Consider the following 23,604-nt stretch of genomic DNA (forward strand, 5'->3'; position numbering starts at 1 on the left):
GTGACCGTCGGAATGTAAAGAATTACCGTGGCATAACTAACTTATCGGCTGCATCTAAATTATTTGAAATAGTTGTTAGCACAGTTATTATGAGTACTACTAAGAACTACATCGATCCCGATCAGCTTGGCTTCGTACCTGGTCGTTCCGTGACTTAAAACCGAACGTAAAGCACAAGTTGACGTAATATATACAGATTTGAAAGCAGCATTTGACCGAATTGATCACCTTACACTGCTAACCAAAATTTTGCGCTTGGATGCTACTCAGCGGTTTGTCACGTGGCTGAAATCATTCCTTTGTGATAGAGTTTTACAAGTCAAGCTCGGATCGGATTTATCATCTGCATTCACAAACGAATCTGATGTACCGCAGGGTAGCATTCTTGGCCCACTTCTTTTTATTATATTTTTCAACGACGCAGCTCATGCCATAGGCAATGGGTGTCGACTTGTTTACGCCGATGACTTCTAAATCTACCTGACGATTCGTAGTTTAGAAGATTGTTATCATCTGCAGCTTTTATGAGATAAATTTACGACATGGTGTATACTGAATTCCTTGCTTATAAGCACTGCTAAATGTGAAGTACATAATTACTTTTCACCGAGCTCAAACGCATCACAACGTGTGCTGTGACCATCCTCGATGCTTGTAAACCAGTTTCACCGGACGAACTTCGGTTATTTGGAACCAACAGCGTTTTGTGTTAGAATTTTAATAGCGTTGAACATCTCTTCGAATTTGGCGAACTCATTTATATGTTTAAAAATAGATTAGCTGGAAATAATTCATTTTTAGTCGCTTCATTAAGACTTTTATGTCAGATGATGTACAATAAATAATCAAATAAACAAATATTAAGTCCTATTTCATGTCTCATTTTAAGTCTATCTTGCAGTTCAATGGTTCTTAACCTTTTTTTCGTACGCAAACAAATTTTATGCAATCACTTATTCGGAAAACGTTGTTCTGGTCTAATTTATGTCCGACTTAAAGTCTGATTTCTAATCTAATTTAATTCCAATTTGAAGGTACCTACGATTTTACGTCAGATAACCTCGTTTGTTCGTCCAGCTTAAACTTCAGTTTGAAGTTTGAAGTTCTAATCTATTGTCAAGTCCAATTTGAAGTTTAGTTTCTTGGGCATTATTCCTGGTTTCCGTATAAAATTTAATGCAAAAAAGTCATTAAGGTGGAACTCGGAAGTCAGGAGTTTTTTGTGGATCATGGTCTCATCATGGATGTCGAGACTTACGTCAAAGCGGATTTTCAGCAGCTTCCGTTCTTCGGAAGAACGTACTGTTCTTCGAGATCACTTCCATACCCAAGGACGTGAGCCCATCCAGCGCACCGGAACTAAAACCCATCGAAAAATACTGGGCTATTATGCAGTAGACCTTTACAGAAGCATCCCTACTTAGTTTACTTTAGTGGCAATGGTCCGTTCCCGATCCTGCGTCGAACGAGTTATAATCCTCCAGTACTGTTGGTCCTGCACGAAAACCTATACGAACTCTACATGATTTGGAGCCATCCAGCGCCGCACGAATCAGCGTAACTAGTTTCGTCGGAAAACCATGTTATAGCATTATCTGCCACAGCTCATTTCGTTTGATGACTGAATCGTACGCCGTCTTAAAGTCCACAAACAGATGATGTGTCTGCAAGTTGTACTCCCGGAACTTGTCTAGTAACTGACGCAGGGTAAACATCTGATCCATCGTAGAGTGACCCTCACGAAAACCAGCTTGGTACACGCCGACGAACTTACTTACTTACTTACTTACTTATGTGTCCATGTCCGCCGGTCCGGCAGAACAAAGGGATGAAATCAGAGATCTCCACTGCTGACGGTTACCCGCCATGGCTTTTACCTGTCGCCAGGACAGGTTCTCGTCTACAGCCCGGATGTCGTTGACTAAGCTCCGTCGCCATGAGCCTCTGGGTCTGCCTCTTCTACGCTGTCCTTGTGGATTCCAGTCGAGTGCTGCTCTGCAAACCTCGTTCGCTCCTTACCTCAAGGTGTGTCCGATCCACTTCCACCTACGCTCACGAATTTCTGTGGCTATCGGCCGTTGATGACACCGACGATGGAGTTCCTCATTGGATATCCAATTATCAGACCACCAGGCACGAATAATGTATCGCAGGCACCGGTTAATGGATACCTGCAGTTTTTGCGTTGTCTCCGCTGAGACGCACCACGTTTCGCAGGCATACAGCAGTACGGATTTAACGTTTGTATTAAACACGCCGACGAAGGACTCCGTTAACGGTCTCAGCCTGCAGAATAGGATACGGGAGAGCACCTTATAGGCAGAATTGAGCAATGTAATTCCTCGACAGATTTTAGATTGAAATCTCCGAAAAGCAGATGGACGTCATGCACGTTCAGCGATTCCGCAACAGAGGAAATAGAACTGTTGAGCTTCTCGACGACAGAATGGTTTCTCGACATATCCGGAGGAATGTAAACTACAGCTAAGCAAACCCCCCGCCCAATGCAATCAATGTTAATTCACAAACGCTCCAGGTCATTGTCAATCGGAGCCAGGCAGGAAAAGGAATGGAATGAATCACTAACAGCAATGCGAACGCCGCCTCCACGTGTTCTACCAGTTACTTCCGGATTGCGGTCCTTTCTGTATACAGTGTAGCCGTGACCGAAAAGCTGTACAGAGTTAATCTCGTCATTCAGCCAAGTTTCAGTCAAGATGATGACGTCATACTCGTTGTCCGTATATAGTATCTTCAAAGAAAATTTGTTATTTCAACTTCTGCAGTTTTTTGTGAATATGACATTAGGGTGGCCATCACTTTTTTATGGTTTAAGTTAGCTGAATAAAATGTTCAGCAAAGTTAATGAACTTTATATTTTGAGTAACTTTGCTAAAGGAATGAAAGCCCTATCTTTTATGCTTGGTAGGCTGGCGTAATTTAAAGTTTTTTGGTCGGGGTGGACCTAAAAACTCCGTTTTTTCTTAATATCTCCTTTTGTGTTCATTTCTCACAAATCATGCCTTCTGAGCACTTTCACATTCATTGAAAACGCACATTTTGTTTGAGTGAATCAAGTCGCTATCTCCTTCGATTCTAAAGCTACAGACAATTTTTATAAAAAAATATGCATTTTTCAAATGTCAATAACGTAAAAACTGCTCAAAAGCAGCGAATCAAATTTTGTGTAGATGTTTAGTAATATATTGGCCACTGAAATTAATTGAGATCGCATCGGTCCAGGTCAGCCCTTTTTTGCTAGACCATAGTGAATAATGAAATAAAAATTACCGTTCTGCTTACTAAAATCACAATTTTAATGTTAAAAGAATGGACATCGAAAACGAAAATAAGTCTAAATGTTTGTATTTATCTGAATCAGTTCTAATGAGCTTATGAAGGTGGCTCTGGGTTGTTTTTCGAGCTGAAAAAAACCTTTCATCTTAGGGCATATGAGTGCTGTAACAGTAATTAACAGTGGTCGCCGAAAACATAAGAGTAATTCTCGTTGAAACCGGGCTACTACTGACATGAGGTCTTCAAATATTGAAACTTCAAGTACAAAAGTTTGGTTGAATTGGTTGAAAACAATTGAAAAATGAGAGTTACGCTTTTAGTACCTCGAAGTCGTCAAGCCACAAAATTTTGATGCATGGCTCCACTGATATTACCGGTTAGGATGATGTCGGAAGAGGCAAAAAGCAAAGCCATGGGTATAAACGTCTTCTAGAACTTGACCCTTCTTTATCGACAGACTTTGCAGCCGGTTATTAGAGTACAGAAAAACTATGGAGCTAGTGCAAATATCCTATTAAGTCTGTAGCGGCACCGCCCAGTCGAGAATCGAACATAAGATAACTGACTTGTTAGGCCAGCAACATTAGAGGTATTCCAGTTTGCAAGAAACATGAAACCCCGAGAAGTTATACCATTATTAATGATACATACATACATTCAATGTTAAATACAAGCATTTAGACTTATTTTCGTTTTTAAACCTATTCTATTAACGTTAAAATTGTGATTTAGGTTAATAAACCGGTGATTTTTATTTCATTATTCACTACGGTCTAGCTCTAGCAAAACAGGACCGACCTGGACCGATGCGATCTCAATTAATTTTGGTATATTTACTAAACAACTACACAAAATTTAATTTGAATCTTACACACTACAAGATAGTGGTCAGAGTTGCTATTTGGTCCCCGAAAAGACCGTATATCGATGACATTCATAAAGGGTCGACCGTCAATCAAGACATGATCGATCTGAGAGCTAGAGTCTCTATTTTGATGCCTCCGCAGTGTGTGTTTCCGAATATTCAAACGTGGAAAGTAAGTGAAGCAATCCCAAGGATCCCAAAAAATCGGTCAACTAGGTAATTTTCCACAGCATTTTAGCCGTGATGCAATTTAATGTGAAACATCCTTTCCAATTCGTTCTTTAACGTGAAACGTCTATCTCTTTTAGTTTCGTTGCAAAGTTGCATTTTTATTTTAAACGTATGGTTTTGGGTGTGGAATTTGTATCTGAAAACTGCACGAACTCATTCATCACGCATAGCACACCAGATCACCGCGTTCGACGGACACCCAGATAACACAAAATCGTAATAGAAAGTTCATAATAAATCGTTTTCATGTCAATTTCACATTGGAATTGTATAATAATTAGAGTATGTCAAATCGAAGTGAACAATAAGTTGTTTTGCAGTCGTGCGTGCCTTCATATACAATTCATGACTGTGAATTATAAAGCAGTATAGACGATTGCAATATTTGATTATATCTTAATCATATATTCAGGAGTATTTAGTTGCGTGTTATAAAAACTACGCAAAAAAGAATTACAAATAATTGTCAAAGCTTTCGCACGTATATCGCCTCCACTTTGGTACATATATGTTCTTATATGGCGTGAAATATAACTTTTTCGTTCAGATATGATTTCGTATATCTCAGTTGCAATCGAGATATACAAACCAAATGGTTTACTGGGCACGGTATCGTGAAGTGAAGGAGGCTTAACAAAAATTTTATAGCACAAAATTTTCTCAGCTTTCGAATGCAAGTAACAGAATCGAGCTTGCTAGGATGGTTTTTTGAAACCATAACTGACCGACTTCTAATACTTCCCCATTACAACTCGCTCCAAGTTTGGTTCCTTCCTCGCGGCACCTAACTAGACTCCATCCGGGCACACAACTTCCGGAAGGCACTGAGGAAACGTTGGACCAAAACGTTCCCATATTTCCACCAACAAGTTGATGCATTTGATTCGCCAAAGCTTATCACAACTGACAGCTCTATATTGGATTTCGGTTTCGCAGCAGGCGGGGAAATTTGTTCGCACATGATGCTATCGAAATGGAATTTACGTATGTACTGGTCTGGTAGCGATGCCGATGGAATCTTTGATTGGATTTCGGAATGCGAAAAACGGTTGACAGGCTAATCCGAGCGTATCATGATGTCTATCGGCGTTGGGTTCGGTGTGTTGATGAAGAAGCATCGGAGTTCAGAGGGCATAAATCCTTGTTATAATTGTTAGATCTTATTTTCAATCAAACTGCTAGGGGAAAAAAATTGTCACTTCTCCCGTGGCGACAACAACGCACGAGCAAACCGACCGACGACCGGTTCATTACCACCAACGGGAAGGAAATCTCTCGTCGGCAAGCATCCGACTGTTGAAAATGCGCACCAAGCGCATTTAATCTACATTCATTAGTGATGGTTTCCTTCCGTTGTTGGCGGGCATCCACACACCATGACGGGTACAATACTCATTGTCTTCATCATTCGTTACTTTCTACTTTCCGGCAGTATCCCCTGAGACAGAGAGAGACCGAAAGTGAGAGAGAGACAAATTGTGGTGTGCGGTTCTGGTAGTTTTGAAGTTTTGAACAACCATTTCGAAGCCCTGCGGAAAAACACCAGTGCAGCTTCACCAGCCAGCGCAGCGCGATGGGAAAGGAACAAAAAGAAAAACATGGAACGTTTCAATTAAAATCCGTCCCAGATTTTTCGCAATGTGCGGGAAGGCAAAAAAGTATATCTCGTTATAATTAACTGACTGCCGTCTGGTGTGGGCAGAATCCGCACCGGTTTTTTCCGCGTGAAATGTTTTATCTTCCCCACAGGATACCAAACGGAAGTTTAGTTCTATTCGCCATTAATATTCATAAGATTGCGTCGCAGACAGAGTGCGCCTGACTGAGAAGCATAGTGTGCCGTGCAAAGTGCATTAATTTTTCAAAAAACCGCACAGACAACTGCCATCCGCACCAATCAACCGCCGCTGCTGCTGCTGTGGCATGCTACGGTTTGCGTCAGTAATGTATGTGTGCATGTGCGATTGTGCGGTGGATCGTTGGCTGATTACAGAACCACATTCATGGCACACCGGTGGCTTGGCAAACCCTCTCGCAATAAGCTCCGGTTTCGGACCATTCCGCGGTCCATTCCGTCAATGCGGTTCAGTACTCACGGAACACTCTCAATTAGGAAGATGGCATGAGGTTTATGTTTTCATAAATAATAATCAGCTGCCTTGATGGTGATGCTGCTGCTGCTGTTGAATATTACTTTTTGAGTTGACAGAAATGATCATAAAACACGGTGTTTCTAGAAAATGTACTTCACTTATCTCCAGCCGTCGTTATACGATAAAAGTTTTGTTTTATCTTATCCCGACATAAATATTTAGCATAAAATTTGCACAGCAAAACATTCACCCCCCGTAGACAAAGAGCAAACAGCCGGCATTGTTGGATCCCCCGCGACCGCAGCACGACGACGGAAAAGAAGAAAGTAAACACCCCGGCCCAGGGGTTGAGGCAGGCCATGACAAATTTCAAAGCACGTCAATACTACAAAGTATTATCTTCCGCTTCCATCTGCAGAGAAATTGTGCTCCACTATATCCTTCAAGCGCAAGTCAAACTGAAGTGGCAGCCTCTCGTCGAAAAAGAAAACCCGTTTCTATGATATTAAGCATTCGCTTCGCATAACCCTGCCTTCCGGGGCTTCTCGCTCGCTGCCTGCCATGCCATGCCATGCCCCGTTCCGCAGCGAGAGTCAACTCGAACATTTCCGCCTAATGCACGCTACTGGAGAGAAGGATTCGCAAACATGCCCCGCTTGTTTCGTGAATTTCATCTCGGCCTATCCTGTGACTGTCACTCAGCCCCGTTCTCCATTATGTCACCAACCAGTCCAGTCCCCCAGCCCACCCGACAGATAGTTAAGTAAGCCTATTTCGCATTCATGCACAGATACCCATACACAAACACACACACGCTTTTATGTTGCTGTGCTGCGACAAGATCGAGCGCGAAGGCTTGGGGACACTCGAATCTGTGTTTTTCGGAAAAGTGGAATTCTTCTGTTGGCCGTTTTTTCCGGAGAATGTTTCGACACATTATTTCCGGGGCGTCTCCATCACATCATGTGCCGGTTTGGTGAGAGAGATAAAAAAAAGGGAAGCGAAAATTATTCAGAAAGGTTTTCTTTTTATTTTGCCTGCTTGATGTTTGTTTACCTTGACAGCCCATGCCCGCCCGTAATGCTTGGTGGTACGGAAAAATGCGGAAGGTGAAAAAACAGCACCTAACACAAAGTAGGCCTTTGAAAAAGTTTTCGTTTTTTTCTTAACTTTTTCCATTGCATGCAAAAGTCGATTTGTCAGATGTCTTTGAATTTAAAGTGTTCCAGAAACAGATGATCAAAGCAAAATCGGCAGCTATTTGTTTGCGATATAATTTTTGTATAAAAAAAATAGTTCTGCGACGCTTGGTTGAGGACCCTTGCAGCACAGATGTTACAAACCAGTTGTGGCAACCGATTTGTGATTAATTTTAGTCATGAATGAGTTGCTGGAATTAAAAGTGTCAATTATGTGCTGCTTGGGGAGTTACTTACAAAAGTTTCACAAAAACAAAGGCAATATGATACAAAAATGTTAATACCATAATGGTGTATTATTACAAGATTAATAAAAAAAGATCGAAAACAACTCGAGAGTGATACAAAAGTTGTATGTAAGAGACACAGTATGACGCACAAATTACATTAAAATGGCAAAAAAAAAAAGAAATTCAGTTTAACACAAAAAAACCGGCAAAGACAGAAACATTACCAGAATGACACAAAGCAATACGAAAATGACAAAAATATCACAAAGTTGGTATAAAATGTGCTTACTTGTGCCAGAGACAAACAGACATAACACTCACCGTTCCCATTCTGTAAACACTGCAACAGTTATTTCAAATTTAGCGTTGGTTGGGAATGCCTCCGTATTCGTCAAAATGGCGCTTTTTAACGAAAGGAGGGGAAGGCCACTAATAAGATACTTGCTTGTTCGAGGATACTCCTACCCAGCTTTCCACGAGCGATAATGGCGGCTGATGGGTACAACTTTCTGAAGGGCACAATTCGGTTTTGACATTCCATGCAGGAGCAGTCACTGCAGTTACTATGGAAGCCACTACGATTGTTTGCCGGTTGAGTGGAAAAATGTAAACATTGTTTAGTTTTCGCAGAAAAGAATTTAGTTATTACGAAGCGCAGTTTTGTGGCTATTCTTTGCAGAAATATTGTCACATTGACCCAATGCAAAGATTATTGCACATAATGATAGCTAAGAAAGCACAAAAATTCGCTTCCCTTCAACTACATTCTCCTTCCGCTGGTTGGCGAAAACTAAACAATGTTTACATTTTTCCACTCAACCGGCAAACAACCGTAGTGGCTTCCATAGTAACCGCAATAACCGCACCTGCATTGAATGTCAAAATCGAACTGTGCCCTTCAGAAAGTTGTACCCAGCAGCCGTCATTATCGCTGGTGGAAAGCTGGATTAAATTTAATCTAAAACAAAATTGTAACGCTTTTGATTTTACGGATACTGAACAAAGCGTTATATGCCAATTCTCCCTATGCCCGGACTGACCAGAAAGGTTTTTAAATGCCTTTGCCTACAACGGCTTAAGCGCCACTTTCGTATTCGAAAGACCGTTGCGGAAGTTGAATAGGGATGCCCGACCGAGGACTCTTATCTCGGGGCGAGTATTTCAAACCTCAAAGACCTTCTACGAAACTAACCGACAACTAAGTTTCAGACTCGACAAATTTGACCCGTACTAAAACAAACGCGACAAACAATCCTACGTATTAAAAGATCTTCACTCCTGTACAAACTCTGATTCACGCATCATCATTTATTAATAGCCCTCGAATATCGTACGTGCAAAATTAAATCTATTTAGCAGAAGGTTTACAAATGTTTTCGCCCTTGGCGACAAACCATGGTTCGTTTCTTAGCTTCTAGTGCACTTCTTATCGTCTACACATATTAATTGTTCCATTTTTAAACCCAACACGGGTAATGTTTCACCACGGTGGGTGTCTCGACTGCTGGTGGGTATCCCAACGATGTCCACATAGTCCGGTGCTCTACCGGGTCGCGTTCCTTGCCACCGCAACCCAGGAAGCTTTACGGCGAAGCGGCTGGTTTTTCTCGAGCTGGGGGGAAACTTCAGTAGCGTAGTTTAGGCTGCTTCACGGATGAATCGGTATTCGTTCTGGTCCAATTTGATCCGGAATTAGCTTTTCCGGCCTCGCACTCCAGATTAGCACCCACGTTTATGGGTTCCTATAAACGTGGTAGTTACAATGGCGGTCTAAAACCTACCAAATTGAAAGTAATTCTTACCTTCAGATTTTAACGATTTCGCACACTTTTAGCCTTTGCTAAATGGTTAATAGTCGGGGTTTTTTCAACACTCGCGACTTTTATCTGTTTTTCACTACTGCTAAATCGGCTTAACTTTAAGTGTTAAAAATCCGCGATCACGTGACTAAACTTTTCTCGACCAGCACTTGAACAAAAGTGAAGCTGCGTCTAATTGTTCGCATTTTCCAAACCGATCTTTTATTTTGGGTGGCCTTGAGTAGACCAATCATCGACATTTAATTATTAAAATCACTCATTTGTCGCTTGTCTTTGGAAGTCATTTGAAACTCTCTATACTCTAATTCGCATCGAATTTCCCGAAGGTAATTGCTTTCGATCGGGCTGATGGGCATATGAGGGTTATCTGGGTATTCGGGCGAAAGCTTTATTTATGTCGAATTTGTTTATTCAATCCGGGTTGAAACTGGATGAATTTTATCTGTCAGATAGGAGCAAATGAACACAAAAAGTTCATCCAGTTCCAATCCGGATTGAATAAATAAATTCGACATTAGTTTCGTAGTAGGCTAATTAAAGGCGTTAATCTTGATTTTATCAAAGCCGATCTAATCCAATCGTTACAAAATGATTTTTCGTGATGTGACGTGGGAATCCAATTTCGGGTGAAATTTCGAGTCCTATTTCATGCCCAAATTTATGTTCCATTGGGAACTTAACTTCAATTTCAGATCCAGTCATATTTCACCTTCAATTTTAGCTATCGCTTTTCATGTCAAATTTCAACAAAAAATTCACAAATTCAAATTTAATTTCAACTTTTTAAGTCTAATTTTACGTCCAATGCCAAGTGTCAATTCAGGTCTTACTACTTTTCAGTCAGTTTAAACGACAGCAACTTTTCCACCGGCGACTTATAGCCTTCAGCAGTGTTTTTTCTTTGGAGAGAGAGAGAGAGGAAATGTCTGATGTGAAGAATGAATAATTGGGTGAACTAGAAAATTTCGTTTTAAGCCAAAAATATATCGGAGTAACAGTAGCGGGGCTCGCTCCCACGCTTTCTCGGTTGGTACCCGAGTGTGTTACTTACTAAACTACCGCCTGCCATTGCCCTAACCCAGGGGCGGACTGGGAGCCAAAGGGCCCACCGGGCCTTTGAGACCAGGGGCCCCGTGCAACTTGACTCGACTCAGGCACTGTCGAGTGTCGAGTATCGGGAGAACGGGCAGCATAGCGGCTCGATGCTCGAAACAAAACAAACTCAGTCGTTATTAGGACCGAGTTACCAGCTTTTAGCGTGTGCGTCATATTAGCGGTTCACGGTACTTTAGTTTGGACGCATTTTTCTTCAACCCAATCTTCGCTACTTTGAGTTTTAGTTTTTTCAGCCACCACCACAGATGATGTTCCATCGGCAATATCTTTTTCATTGGCAAAGCAGACGAACTAACTAGATTTGCTGAAGATTGTGCCTGTGTGTTGCTCCTTTCATAACATCCTGTAACGGCATGTTGAACAGCCCACATGAGGGACCATCACGTTGATGGTCCACTGCGTCCACTGCGAGGTTAGAATGGCCATGATTTTATGGTCGATGGTATCATACGCAACTTTGAAATCAATGAAATAATTGTGCGTAGAATTCTGTATTCATGAACTTTTTGGAGGATCTGCCGCAGCGTGAATATTTGATTCTTTACTGACCGTGCTTCAGCGAACCCGGAAGAGAACTTTCCACATTCTGATAAGTGCCACTGTGCATCTTTGCCAGCAATACAACGTTTTCCTCATCTATCACCCATTTATATTTTTGCAGATTTTAAGTTATAGGGTTAATGACATGCAAGATTGCAAGTATCAAATAAGCTGATTTTATAAATGATAGGATGTCAACAGTTCAATATATATGAGTAGCTTGCTGCGTCTTCACATCAGAACAAAACAGTTCATACTGCAGGCGATTCCCGTGCCGAGTTATAGCTATCCCTGGGATTAAACTCTTGGATTCTCCTATAAGAATCCTGCTTCTATAAGCAAGGTATTCTGTGCTAATCCTCTGTAGAATTTCTTCACACGATTCCAATGTAAGGAATGCCCGAGACTCTGCGCGAATCTTTTTGGTTCGTCCTGGTAGAGCTGCGGAAGAAAGAACCCACCGTCTAAAAATGTCAGTACAAAGAGCACGTGCTCGCCAGTCCAGAGGAGAGGTTCGCCAGCAACGACACACGAAGTTTCTACAAAACGGTCAGGTGCAAGCATTTTGCCATGCTTGTGATGTGCAATGATAGTGCTGGCAATCTGCTTACTGACAAAACGACGGTAGCAACCAGATGGAAGAGTATTTCCACAAGCTGTTGAATAGAGAAGTAAACACGAAGATCAGCAGGTACAGGATAAAAATTTTGAGCGACGGCCAAACTGTGGAGCCATCAACACAGGAAAAGGTCAAAAGAGCAATCAGTGAGTTGAAAAACGGTAAGGTTGCTGTAAAGGATGGTATCCTGGCTGAACTTCTAAAAGCGAGGAGCGAGCAGCTGTACGAAACAATTCGCCACCTCATTGTCAGGAACAGCATATGGGAGGAAAATAAATATCGAAGGAGTGGTTGATTGGCCTCATTTCCCATAATTATAAAAACGGACATCGACTTGAGAGTAAAAACTATCGAGATATTACGTTGCTCAATTTTGCCTATAAGGTGCTCTCCCTATTGTGTGTGGCCGTTAGCTGAGTTCTTCGTCGGCGAGTATCAAGCTGGTTTTCATGAGGGTCGCTTCACGATGGATCAGATATTTACCCTGCGTCTAGTAACTGACGAGTTCCGGGAGCACAACTTGCAGATTCATCATATTATTATGGATTTCAAGGCGGCATACGTTTCAGTAAAACGAAATGAGCTGTGACAGTTAACGCTAGGACATGGTTTTCCCACAGAACTAGTTACGTTCATTCGTGTGACGCTGGATGAGTAAAAATTATGAGTAAGAATAGCAGACGAGATCTCACGTGCTTCTTGATTTTGTGGATGACGTCGATATCACCGAAATAAAAAGTAGAGTAGCGAAAGAAGCCTTTAGGTCATTTATTGAGAAATTGGGACTTACCATTAACATCGCCAAAATGAAGTACATAGCGCGGAAATCCAAATGGTGTTGGTGTCGAAGAGGAACTGAATATATTTTGGTATGCTCGTGATATGTGACAACGATGTAAGTCGCAAAATAAAAACGACTAATTGCAGCTGCGAATTGGCCTTTACGCAGGCATTACATTTTGTAGCTGAAGTCCCGTAGCATGCAAATTCGCATAAACTGACGCTCTAGAGAATCCTCTCTAATTCTCTCGGTGGCCCTTTACGGACATGAATCATGGACGCTAAAAGAAGCGGATCGACGAATGCTTGGGGTTTTAGCGTAAAATTTTGCAAAATCCAAAATGGCGTGTATACGAGTTTGTTAAAAAAAACGCTTGCAGTTGCAACCAAACGCTCGTCGATCGAGTATTCCGTGCGTGTGTAGACAAACGTCAAAACGTTGGTAAAAAGCACAGTAGGCTACTGTCTTAATTGTGCTGCAGGATGAGCACATTAGGTAAAAATCTATTCTACTTTTAGACCTATAGTCTACTTTTCGCAGAGCCGTTATACCCCCAGCCCTGTCAAGGCCGCATAAAGTAGTAGAATCTATATATGTAAGAGGCTTGTCTGTAGCCAAAACCAGGTCTCTGACGGGACATCATAAGAGGCTTATCGGTAACTAAAAACAGGCCCCTGACAGAACGTCAAGCTTTCGTAGCAATGGGTTGTATTCTCAGTCACCTCACTCGACTGCTCGACTGCTGGACTGGTCGATTAGACTGCCCGATTAGATTGCTCAACTCAACTGCTCGACTGAACTGTTCGATTCGACTGCTCGATTCAACCACTTGACACATTTGTTCGACTTACTACTCGACCCAACCGCTCGACTTAATTGCACGATTGAACTGCTTGACTGGACAGCTTGATTCAACTACTCGACTAGACTGCTCGACTCAATTGCTTGACTTGGCTGTTTGATTCGACGCTCGATTCAACTGCTCGATTAAACTACTGGACTCAACTGCTTGACTCAACTACCCGATTAGATTATTCGAACCTTCTGCTCGAATCAACTGCTCAACCCGATTGCTTGATTCAACTGCTCGACTAGACTACTTGGCTTGACTATTCGACCTGACAGCTCGACTCAACTGACGATTGGACAGCTTGATTCAACAGCTCGATTAGTCTGCTCGACTTAGTCACTCGATCCGACTGCTCGACTCAACTGCTTGACTTATCTGTTTGATTCGACAGTTCGACTTAACTGCTCGACTCGACTGGTCTACTCGACTCGACTGCTCGATTCAACTCCTCGACTCAACTGCTCGACTGAACTACTCGACTCGACTCAGCTGCTCAACTGGACTACTCGACTCAACTGCTCAACTGGACTACTCGACACAACTGCTTGATTAAACTGCTCGACTCGACTGCTTGACTTAACTGGTCGACTGAACCACTTGACCCGACTGCTCGATGAGACTGCTAGACTAAACTATTCGATTCAACTGCTCGACTGTACTGCTTGACTGGACAGCTTGATTTAACTGCTTGACTCGATTGCTTGATTCGACTGCTCGTCTCGCCTGCTCGTCTCGCCTGCTCGTCTCGCCTGCTCGTCTCGCCTGCTCAACTCGATTCGCGATATCATATGTCCGGTATTAAATCATACCGGACCAAGCCACAAAATTTTTAAACAAAATTAGTTAAAGACAGCTAACCATCAAGAATTTTCTAAGCAACATTTTACTCTAATCAGACTACATAAATGTTGCTAACACCGAGAGTTACAAGATGATTTCGAATGCAGCAAACTTTGAATACGTTTTTCTCGAAGTCAGAATCTGATAAAAAGCTTTGACGACCGTTCGCAGATGGACGTTATTTACACTGACCTATCCGCTGCTTTCGACAAACTGAACCATCAAATCGCCATCGCCAAGCTGGACAAGCTCGGAATCGGAGACCCGTTCATCCGTTCCTACGATGGTTTAATTCATACCTTTCCGACCGCCACCTAGAAGTAAGCATCGACGGTTTTACCTCCAGATCTTTCTCTGCTAATGCGAATGCGGATGCTTTTCCGGATCGTAAGATTCGGGCTCAACTAGTGAATAATATTCCATCAATGACAGAATTCCTGGATCCCACTGCTACGTTTGACCCCTTTCCGGAACAATAAAGCTGTGCAAAAACTGTGAAATGTTACATTGTATTCATTACACAACAAAGAAATCTCGCGTTTTTTCTCAAAAGGTCCTAACAAACAATGAAAGTTTCTTCGGATCTAGTTTTTTGAGCTACTTACAGAGACGTAAATGGACTGGAACGCATTTGCATTGCATAAATCCGTTGCTGGCATCATTAGCTGGGTAATCGTTAAGACTACGGGTAACTTGTTGAAATGTAGGGTAAAGAACCGGTTTTAAGCAGTCTAAGCGGGTCATTGATTATTTTACCTTATTACAAGCGATAGGTTGACTAAGTGGGGGATATCAGCATACCAATCTTTTTGCTATCTTTAGTTCTTCAAGCTGTTACCATTGGAAGACACTATTGTTGAGCTAAACTTTTGATTTTTCACTTTAAAAGTGGTGGAACTAATTTTGATCAGACCGAACATATTTTCACCCGCAAGGTGCTTTTTTAAGCAATTCTGAAATCTGAATTTTTTTACGTCCCCATAAAAAATCCCTCGAAATTTACCCCCTATTCAGTAAGTTCGCGTTCCTATCCGTGACCTACTAATCGGCATCTGATGCGTAATCGGCATAGCGTATCGGCATAGATGCGTAAAATGCCATCTGTCTAAATTGTTTATCGGGGCATACACTCACCGCACCGTTCGGCAAACGGCATTCGTCGTCTCTTTTATTCTCTGGTGTTCTTATGGGAAACTGCGAGTTTGACGTCTCACGCGCTGTTCATAAGGATGGTGGGAGAACAAAAGAGGTAAACATAGCAGTACACACGGTCCGACTCTGAACAGTGTTGTCAAAGCAAATAACATTGAAACATATCGTTGCTTCATTAAATCACTGAGGAAATCTTCGAAAATTATTGAAAAAGCTGTCTTTTCTGTTGTTTTTAATAAAGAAAAATTAATTATAAACATATATTTCTCTTGAAAGTATTGAACCACGTTTTCACCATTGGAGGTTTCAGTTAATTTCAAACCTATAATTCTTATTTCCAGAACAGAAACAGTGTCTTAGCAACACGATAGTTCATCAGTTATGCTGCAGCTGCTGCTACTGGTGAACAGGTTCCGTCAATTCAGAATTTGTTTTCAGTTTTGTTAGAAAATAATAAAAATTTCGGCTAGTGACAAAGCCTTAGATAATAGAAAAAAATAGAGTGAATAATATGGTATGTGACAATTGAGTGCTTGACTTTTAGAGTGGCTGTAATCAGTGCTGAAAAATGTGATGGATTTGTTAGTAGCGAGGTGGCGATTGCCTTTAGCAGCTGAAAAATGTACGTTTTTGGACAACAATTTTTAATTCATCATATTTCTTGTCGGAAACTCAGTAAATTGTGTATGTGTGAATCAAATGTATGGTTAAGTGATTTGTGAAGATAATTCTATCAAAAGATTTTGAAAATATGAATAAAAAAGTGCATTTTCGGCTCATTTATGTTCAACTGATTTAAAAAGGTGACACTGCTTAACTCGTTCCTTACCCTTTTCATATTGCCGTGATAATCGGAAAACAGAAGAGAAGGCCCTCCCAGAACGGGTACTTTATGGTTGCGTTTGCTTAAATCTGACAGCTCTCCCATACAATTTTAAAGATTATGTGTCAGATCTACGCAACCGCTACCATAAAGTGTCAATTCTAAGCGGGTCTAGTTTCTCAATGTTACTTTGAACGTTTTGAAAAGGTGCGCGAGGATTGCTTAACCAGAGTATTTTTACGAAAAGCTTTAACTTTGGCAACACTGGTTAATGCGAATAGCGTAACGATAGACGCTGTGGACTTTTCACTGATCAGAAACAGATTAGAAAAGCAGAGTCAGTTCACTTTTCACCAGTTTAATCCACAGAACCAATTCGAACTGACAAACCGAACAAGAAAGCCTACATGCGGCGCACTCGGCCGAAACGTTCCGTCGAAAGCGAGAACTACGTGTAAATTTTCGACTTTCCCTTGACGCATTCATCATCGTGCGGCTGCTGACCGACTCTGGTGCGGCCGGTGGTCCTTTGACCCTCGCCACTTCCCTCGGGAGCCCTGGCCACCATGGTAAGGCAAGGCATAACCATTAACCGAGGTGTCACAACTGTTCTGGCTGGCGGAGTGATAAATGACTGCCTCCTGCTGTTGCTGCTATAGGCTGCGCTGGCGCTGGGGTGAATCATTGTCAGTCAGTCCGGTCAGACTACGACCGTGGCCGGAGCAGTTCATTGAAATGTACTGCCGTGTCGGGAAGTGAATAAATTTCATGCGTCGGTCAGGCTGGTGCTCCAAACTAACGGAAATTATGATAGAGTGGGTGTACCTTCCATTAAATTCGGCATCCCTTTGGCTCGTTTGCTCGTCGATCTTTCACACTGTGTACTTTGTCACTAATCCGGCTGATGGCGTTTATCGACGGAAATTTCGGCCGAGCAGCACCGGCTAAAGCAACAATTTTGCATTCCACAGGAGTTCTCCACACTTGTTGAAAGTTGTTTTATACTGCCGGCCATAGCCTGAGGCGAAGCATGCAACGTCCCATTCTTAATCTGCTCGTTTCCGGCTGTCGAAGGGAAAACTTACTCCGCACGACTTACCGTCTGACCCGTAAAATTTTATCGTTATTCATTGTGTCCGGTGTCCGGTAAAGTTTCAGAAATCTTGATCCCAGCAACCCACAGCATGGATGCACGGATAAATGGGATGGAAAATGCCCCGGATGCAGCGCTTCCGCCCATTTCTTCGCCAGTACAGAAATCCACTTTTTCGGCCGAACCGAAAGTTTCACATTGTCTACCGACCGACCGTGTCTTTTGTGACGCCCGAGAACTGAACGCCATTCGTTTTGTTTCAAACTTTTCCCATTCGGTTGCCGACATGGCAGTAGGCGGCACCCTTGGGGAGTGCGGAAAACGGAGTCATAATTTTGAACTAGTTTCGAACAAGTTTCTCGGTTGCGTGCCGGCTGTGCTGCTGTTTTTGGGAAAACTTACTCATCGAAGAAGGCGAGCCGAGCCTAGACGAGACGAACAAGGACTGTCGATTATGAATTTGAAAATGCTTTAAATTTTATCTAAGCTAGAAACAAGCCAATGTAAATAGTTCAAAACCATCAGAGCAACCCTAGAGGATTGACGATATATTCGCTCTAATCCATCAAATTAGCACCATAAGTGAATCAAACCAGCTAAAATCATAATTTGTCACCTAGCCTGAATCTGCGTTTGCTTTGCATCCTGCTCGGATATCCCTCGATGGAGTCGACTCCAGTGCAGGAGAATGCAAATGCAATCAGCTGCCAATGCCGCAAACCCTTTTTCGTCGACGTTTCCCTGTACATACCTACCGCACGATATGAGCAGCGCCAGTACCAGTACCAGCAATACGCCGGAAATTAGATTCGATTTACGCTTAACCTGGTTTCTCTTCTCGCTCGCTCGCTCGGCACGGCTCGGACGGTCGTTTGGTGCTGATCCCAGCAGCCAGCAGTGTGGTTGCCAACAACCTAACTCTCTAGCATCGTCACTATCAGCATCAGCTTCACCAGAATCATCATCATCATCATCATCATCAGCCTCATCAGCTTCAGCAGAGGCCGGAACCGAGACACACAACACAACATACGACAACCGAAGGCCACAACTATAAATATTGTGTCATATTCGGTATGCTCCTCCGTTCCGCAGAAGTGCAGGCAGGCTATCTGTCGGTGTCGGTGGGTGGCAGGGTGTTCCGATAATTTCGCAGCAAAAGGTCATTAGTTCAACAATGGCAGTCGCGATACTATTCGGGGGTTTGTTTTGTGAGCACCATAAAGCTGCCGCCGAAACTTTTCCGCTGAGTAATTGTAATTTAGAAATCATTTCAGATTCAGTTTATAAGTGAATTGAGATTAAACTCAGAAATAATACACCAAAAACGATGAAAGAACATAAGATTATTCGATTTCTATCTCTACAGTACAAGTAATACAAGTAGAGTAAGCTGATCCTGGTCTAGAAGTACAGTTCTGGTTGTGGAAAATTTAGTTTAAGATAGGTTAGGTTTATTTAATCCAGCTTTCCACGAGCGATAATGGCTGCTATTGAGCACAAGTGGGCGCAATCTTTTGATATTCATTGCAGGAGCGTCGAGTTCGCCCTGACGTCGTTGCTATGGAAACATCCATGATTGTTTGTTGTTCGAGTGTACAAATGTAAACATTGTTTAGTTTTGCAGATCAGCTGACGAGCTGAACATTTGAACGAATAAGAAGTTTTATGGATTGTAGCTTCGCAGTTTTCGAACATTTCAGGGAAAATGGCCAAATACGCAACGGAAAGTTCGCTGTTCGAGAGCAAACTTGGCAACGGCTCGATCAATATGAAGTTAATGTTTTGCCTCTGAGTGCACTCGAATGTTTAATTCGCACGATCGTAAAAAGTATCCTGAGCCGGTGCTTTCAGGAAATTATGGCCGCAAACCACTACAAAAGTTTAAATCCGTTCAGTTATGTTCCACTTCAGTTGATCTGCAAAATGAAACAATGTTTACATTTTGACGTAGGACTACGTCTTACGGCAAGTTTTGAGATAGGGTGTCCTTCCAAAAAATCGAAAAATGCGAGCGTCACGAAAAATGAAAGGTTTTGAGCGCTAATAGCTCAGCGGTTTTCCGATCGATTTTCAATATTCTTACACCAATCGATCGGAAAATCTTCTAAGAATTGACCCAAATGAAGAAAAGTATGGATTCTTGATGTTGAACTATTGAAAAATTGAAAATAATGAACCTATGTTTTACCGGAATTCTCGCTTCGTGATTGGTTGGAAGATTCTTTACGATGATCTAAACCACGGTTGCCAGTATGCCAGATAAATCTGGATTTTGCCAGATTTTTGATTGCGCGCCAGACCAACAGACAAAGCTTAAAACCTTCCAGATATTTGGCACTGTGCCAGATTTTCGATTATCCGTCTTGCACAAAGGTCATCACTTCTAATTTTGGACAAACTTTGCATCTACGGTGAGCAAAACGAGCAAGATTTTTTCAGGAAAACGCCTCCCCGTCGGACTAATTTACCACCAGATTTTTGCCAGACACTTTTATTCGTGTTCGCCAGATTTTCGGGAAAACCTGGTGGCAACCTTGATCTAAACCTATACCAATTTGATATCTGTGCTTGGGAAGTAAGCCAAAACAAGTGATTAAGCTTCCTCATTTGAACAAGATTTCTCAACACCGCGGTTCAACCTAGACCATTTTGATGTCCTTGCTTGGGAAGTACGCCCGAGAGAGTAACAAAGCCCCCTCGTGCCAACAAATTTCTTACGAACGCGATTAAACCTAGTCCAATTTGATGTCTGTGTTAGGGAAGTGTGCCAGAAAAAATGACACAAGTTCGTTGTCCCAACAGATCGCAAATTCTTTACTGCGAGACGATTAAACCTCGGCGAACTTGATATCTGTGTTGGAAAAATGTGCTACAGCTGTAGTGTTCGTTTATAATACGACTCTGTATGAATACGCATGCTTGCCGTTTCATTACAAGTGTAGTGAAAAGATATGCTGTTGATAAAATAGGATTGAATTGGTAAAATCCCTTCAACGTGGGAAACCATGGATAATAAAAACAATCTTTAATTTCAGTAAGGGAGCAGGAAAGCAATAGTTTGTGTCTTGATTTTGTTAAATTGTTTTTAAATGCACCATCTTTTGAGAATTGAACGTATGCAATGTTACTACTTTGATAAATGTTACATACAACGCATGTAGCATGTATCTATGTTGCATATAGCATGTATACATGAAGAATCGAATGAATACAAGCATGAATACATGCCACTATCACTACAAAGAGACTTACGTAGTCCTGCGTCACCTATATATGCGGTCGTGTCTTGTACACAACCCCTCTAATTTTTTACACTCGAACAACAAACAAACATGGATGTTTCCATAGTAACTCCGCCCTGGCAAAATCGACGCTCCTGCAACGAATGTCAAAAGATTGTGTCCACTTGTGCTCAATAGCCGCCATTATCGCTCGTGGAAACCTGGATTACGGGCCAAAATTTAGTTATTACTCACTTTATCTATAATCAACTCAACTATAATTTTAATTGTAAATAGTAGCACTAGGATAGCGATTTAGGATTTAGAAACTTTAAATTTAGTTTTAAGCTTTAACGAATGAGTAATTTTAGGGATTTTTGTCCTGATCCCCCCCCACCCCCCCCAAACACTGACCCTGAGGTTCAGTTTCACCTCCATCTGTTACTTCCAAGACAGCCAATTTAGCCACGGGCCTACGAACCTACCCCCACGCAGTTTGTACAATAGCCTGACGAATCCTCCCGTCGTTTCCTCTGATGACTTCAAGAATCCGCCCGCGTTCCCTGTTGTTTCGGGTGGACTCATTAACAATTACCACCAGGTCGCCTTCAGCTACTGGTTTCACGTCTGCAAATCATTTCGTACGTTTAGTCAAAGTGGGCAGATACTCTCGCACCCATCGTCTCCAGAAGGTATCCAGATGAAGCTGTATCTGTTCCCAGGATGTGCTGTAACTGTTCCCTAGTGCGGCTGCGGTGTCTTTCGATTCTACTGCTGGCTGACGAACTCCGTTTGAACTGCCCAGTAGGAAGTGGTTCGGCGTCAACGCTTCACTCTCCTCGGACACGATGGGCTGGTACGTTAGCGGGCGAAAGTTAACCAGTCCTTCCGCTTCCACAACTAGGGTTACTAGCGCCTCGTCGTCCAACTTGCTGTGACTTTTAAAGGTAACGTCCATCGCTGTTTTGATGGAGCGTACCATGCGCTCCCAAGCGCCTCCCGTTGTCTTTTGCCGAGACCACTCGGATGGCGGACATTTCAGGAACTCCGGGCCCTTGAACCAAGCGCCGGTCACATCTTGACAGGGACCTTTTCCCCACTTGGGCCATATCAGCTGGATTGAGTTTAGTTGGCACCCATTGCCACTCGCGAACATTAGACGCCGCCAGCAATTCTCCAATCCGACATGCTACAAACTGCTTGTATTTTCGATGATCCGCGCGCAGCCAAGCTAGTACGGTTATTGAGTCGCTCCATAGAAACTGCTGTTGAATCTTCACGTTGTGGCTCTCTTCGACAAACTGCATCAACCTAACTCCCAACACTGCAGCTCGTAGTTCTAAGCGAGGAATCGAGGATGGCTTTAACGGGGCCACTTTGGTCTTTGCCGCGACCAGGACGCTTTCACCAACTCCGTCCGAATTTGTGATTCGAAAATACGCTGCCGCGGCATAAGCAACCTCACTGGCGTCTGCGAAGATGTGCAACTGAAGGTTCTGATAATGCCGGCTGGTAGCGTTCTGAAAGTAGCACCGCGGAACACGAATTTCAGCGATAGTCCGAAACAAGCTGGCTCACTCACTCCGACGTTCAAAGGCCGCCTCATCGACTTTGCACCAGGAACGCACTCCATAGGCCCAGGGGGTCGAAGAATCCCATTAGGCATTTTAGAATCGACCGCATCTCCTCAGAAATGCGTACCGCCTCCTCTACACTGCTAAAACTTTCCAGCGAATCATCCACATGGTGGTTTCTAATTATCCCTTCGACTGCCCGGGAATACTGTTTCTCGAATTCTGCCGCATTCTTGTTCTTGACGAACTGTGCGGACGCCGGCGAACACGTTCACCCGAAGGTTGCTACGTCCATTCGATAGACATCTGGAGGACTCGAAGGATCCTTCCGCCAAAGAAACCGCTGTAAGTTACGATATTCCTTTCGAAAAAGTATTTGGTGGAAAATCCCCCTGATGTCCACCGAAACTGCCACCTTGAACTGCCGAAAACGTGCCGAAACTGCCGGTAACACTGTGATTTGATCCGGTCCCTTGAGTAGGAGCGTATTCAGGGAAATTCCCATATGAGTCGGACTTTCCCAGGTTTTCTGGGATTTATCACCACCCCAAGCGGCAAGTACCAGATCCGATCTGCGTTTCCACTCGCCAGCTCCACTTCCGTTGCCCGGTGGGCGTATCCCTTCTTCTCATAATCCACCAGCTGAAGATGGAGGTTTTCTCGTAGTTTCAGATCCCGCTCCATTCGCTTTTCGAGACACTGCAACCGGCGGAGAGCCATGTAATAGCTATCCGGGAACTTAATCTGGTCATACTTCCACAAGAGTCCCGTTTCGAAACGGCTTCCCACGCGTACTGTTGTCTCTTCTAGAATCCGCTGGGCACGCTTTTTTTCCTCCGACAGCAGGTTTATCGCTGTTGGAGTGGCGACGTCCTCAAGAGCAGCCAAAGGTGCTGATACCTGATACCTCAAGAGCAAAGTAGTCCTTTACCGTATTGTGCATATCTTCGTCACTGGTGCAGTCGCAAGAATGACAATTCAGTGATTGTATCGCGTTCCCTGCTCCCTGTCCACCATATACTCACCAGCCCTTTTCTCCTTTTCACGCACTTCCTCCGTTGTATCAGAGTGTGCGTTACCTATTCCTCGAACCTTGGGCTTAGATTTTTCTCTCACAACACTTCTGCCACTTTTCCCGTCATAAGCGGGGTACGCAGCTGAAAAGAAAACAGCTCAAAAAAAAATCTTGCTATTTACCGAAGAAATTTTAACAACTCCAATGCAAGCAACCACCTGTCATTTTTTCTTGTGGTAATA

At 42.9% G+C, this 23,604-nt stretch overlaps 1 protein-coding gene across 1 annotated transcript in view; it reads right to left on the reverse strand.

Moving 5' to 3' along the window:
- The window catches only part of LOC128732456 (uncharacterized), a 188,180-nt gene extending 165,741 nt beyond the window's left edge, over positions 1-22,439 (reverse strand). Inside the window, exons 1-3 of the mRNA XM_053825706.1 lie at positions 22,356-22,439; positions 21,967-22,293; positions 21,450-21,887 (exon numbers count right to left, since the gene is read on the reverse strand). Of these exons, the coding sequence (XP_053681681.1) occupies positions 21,450-21,887; positions 21,967-22,293; positions 22,356-22,439 (849 nt within the window). The remainder of the gene's footprint in view (positions 1-21,449; positions 21,888-21,966; positions 22,294-22,355) is intronic.
- Between the last annotated feature and the right edge of the window lie 1,165 nt (positions 22,440-23,604).

This window comes from Sabethes cyaneus, chromosome 1, assembly GCF_943734655.1.
Source record: "Sabethes cyaneus chromosome 1, idSabCyanKW18_F2, whole genome shotgun sequence".
NCBI classification, from domain to species: domain Eukaryota; kingdom Metazoa; phylum Arthropoda; class Insecta; order Diptera; family Culicidae; genus Sabethes; species Sabethes cyaneus.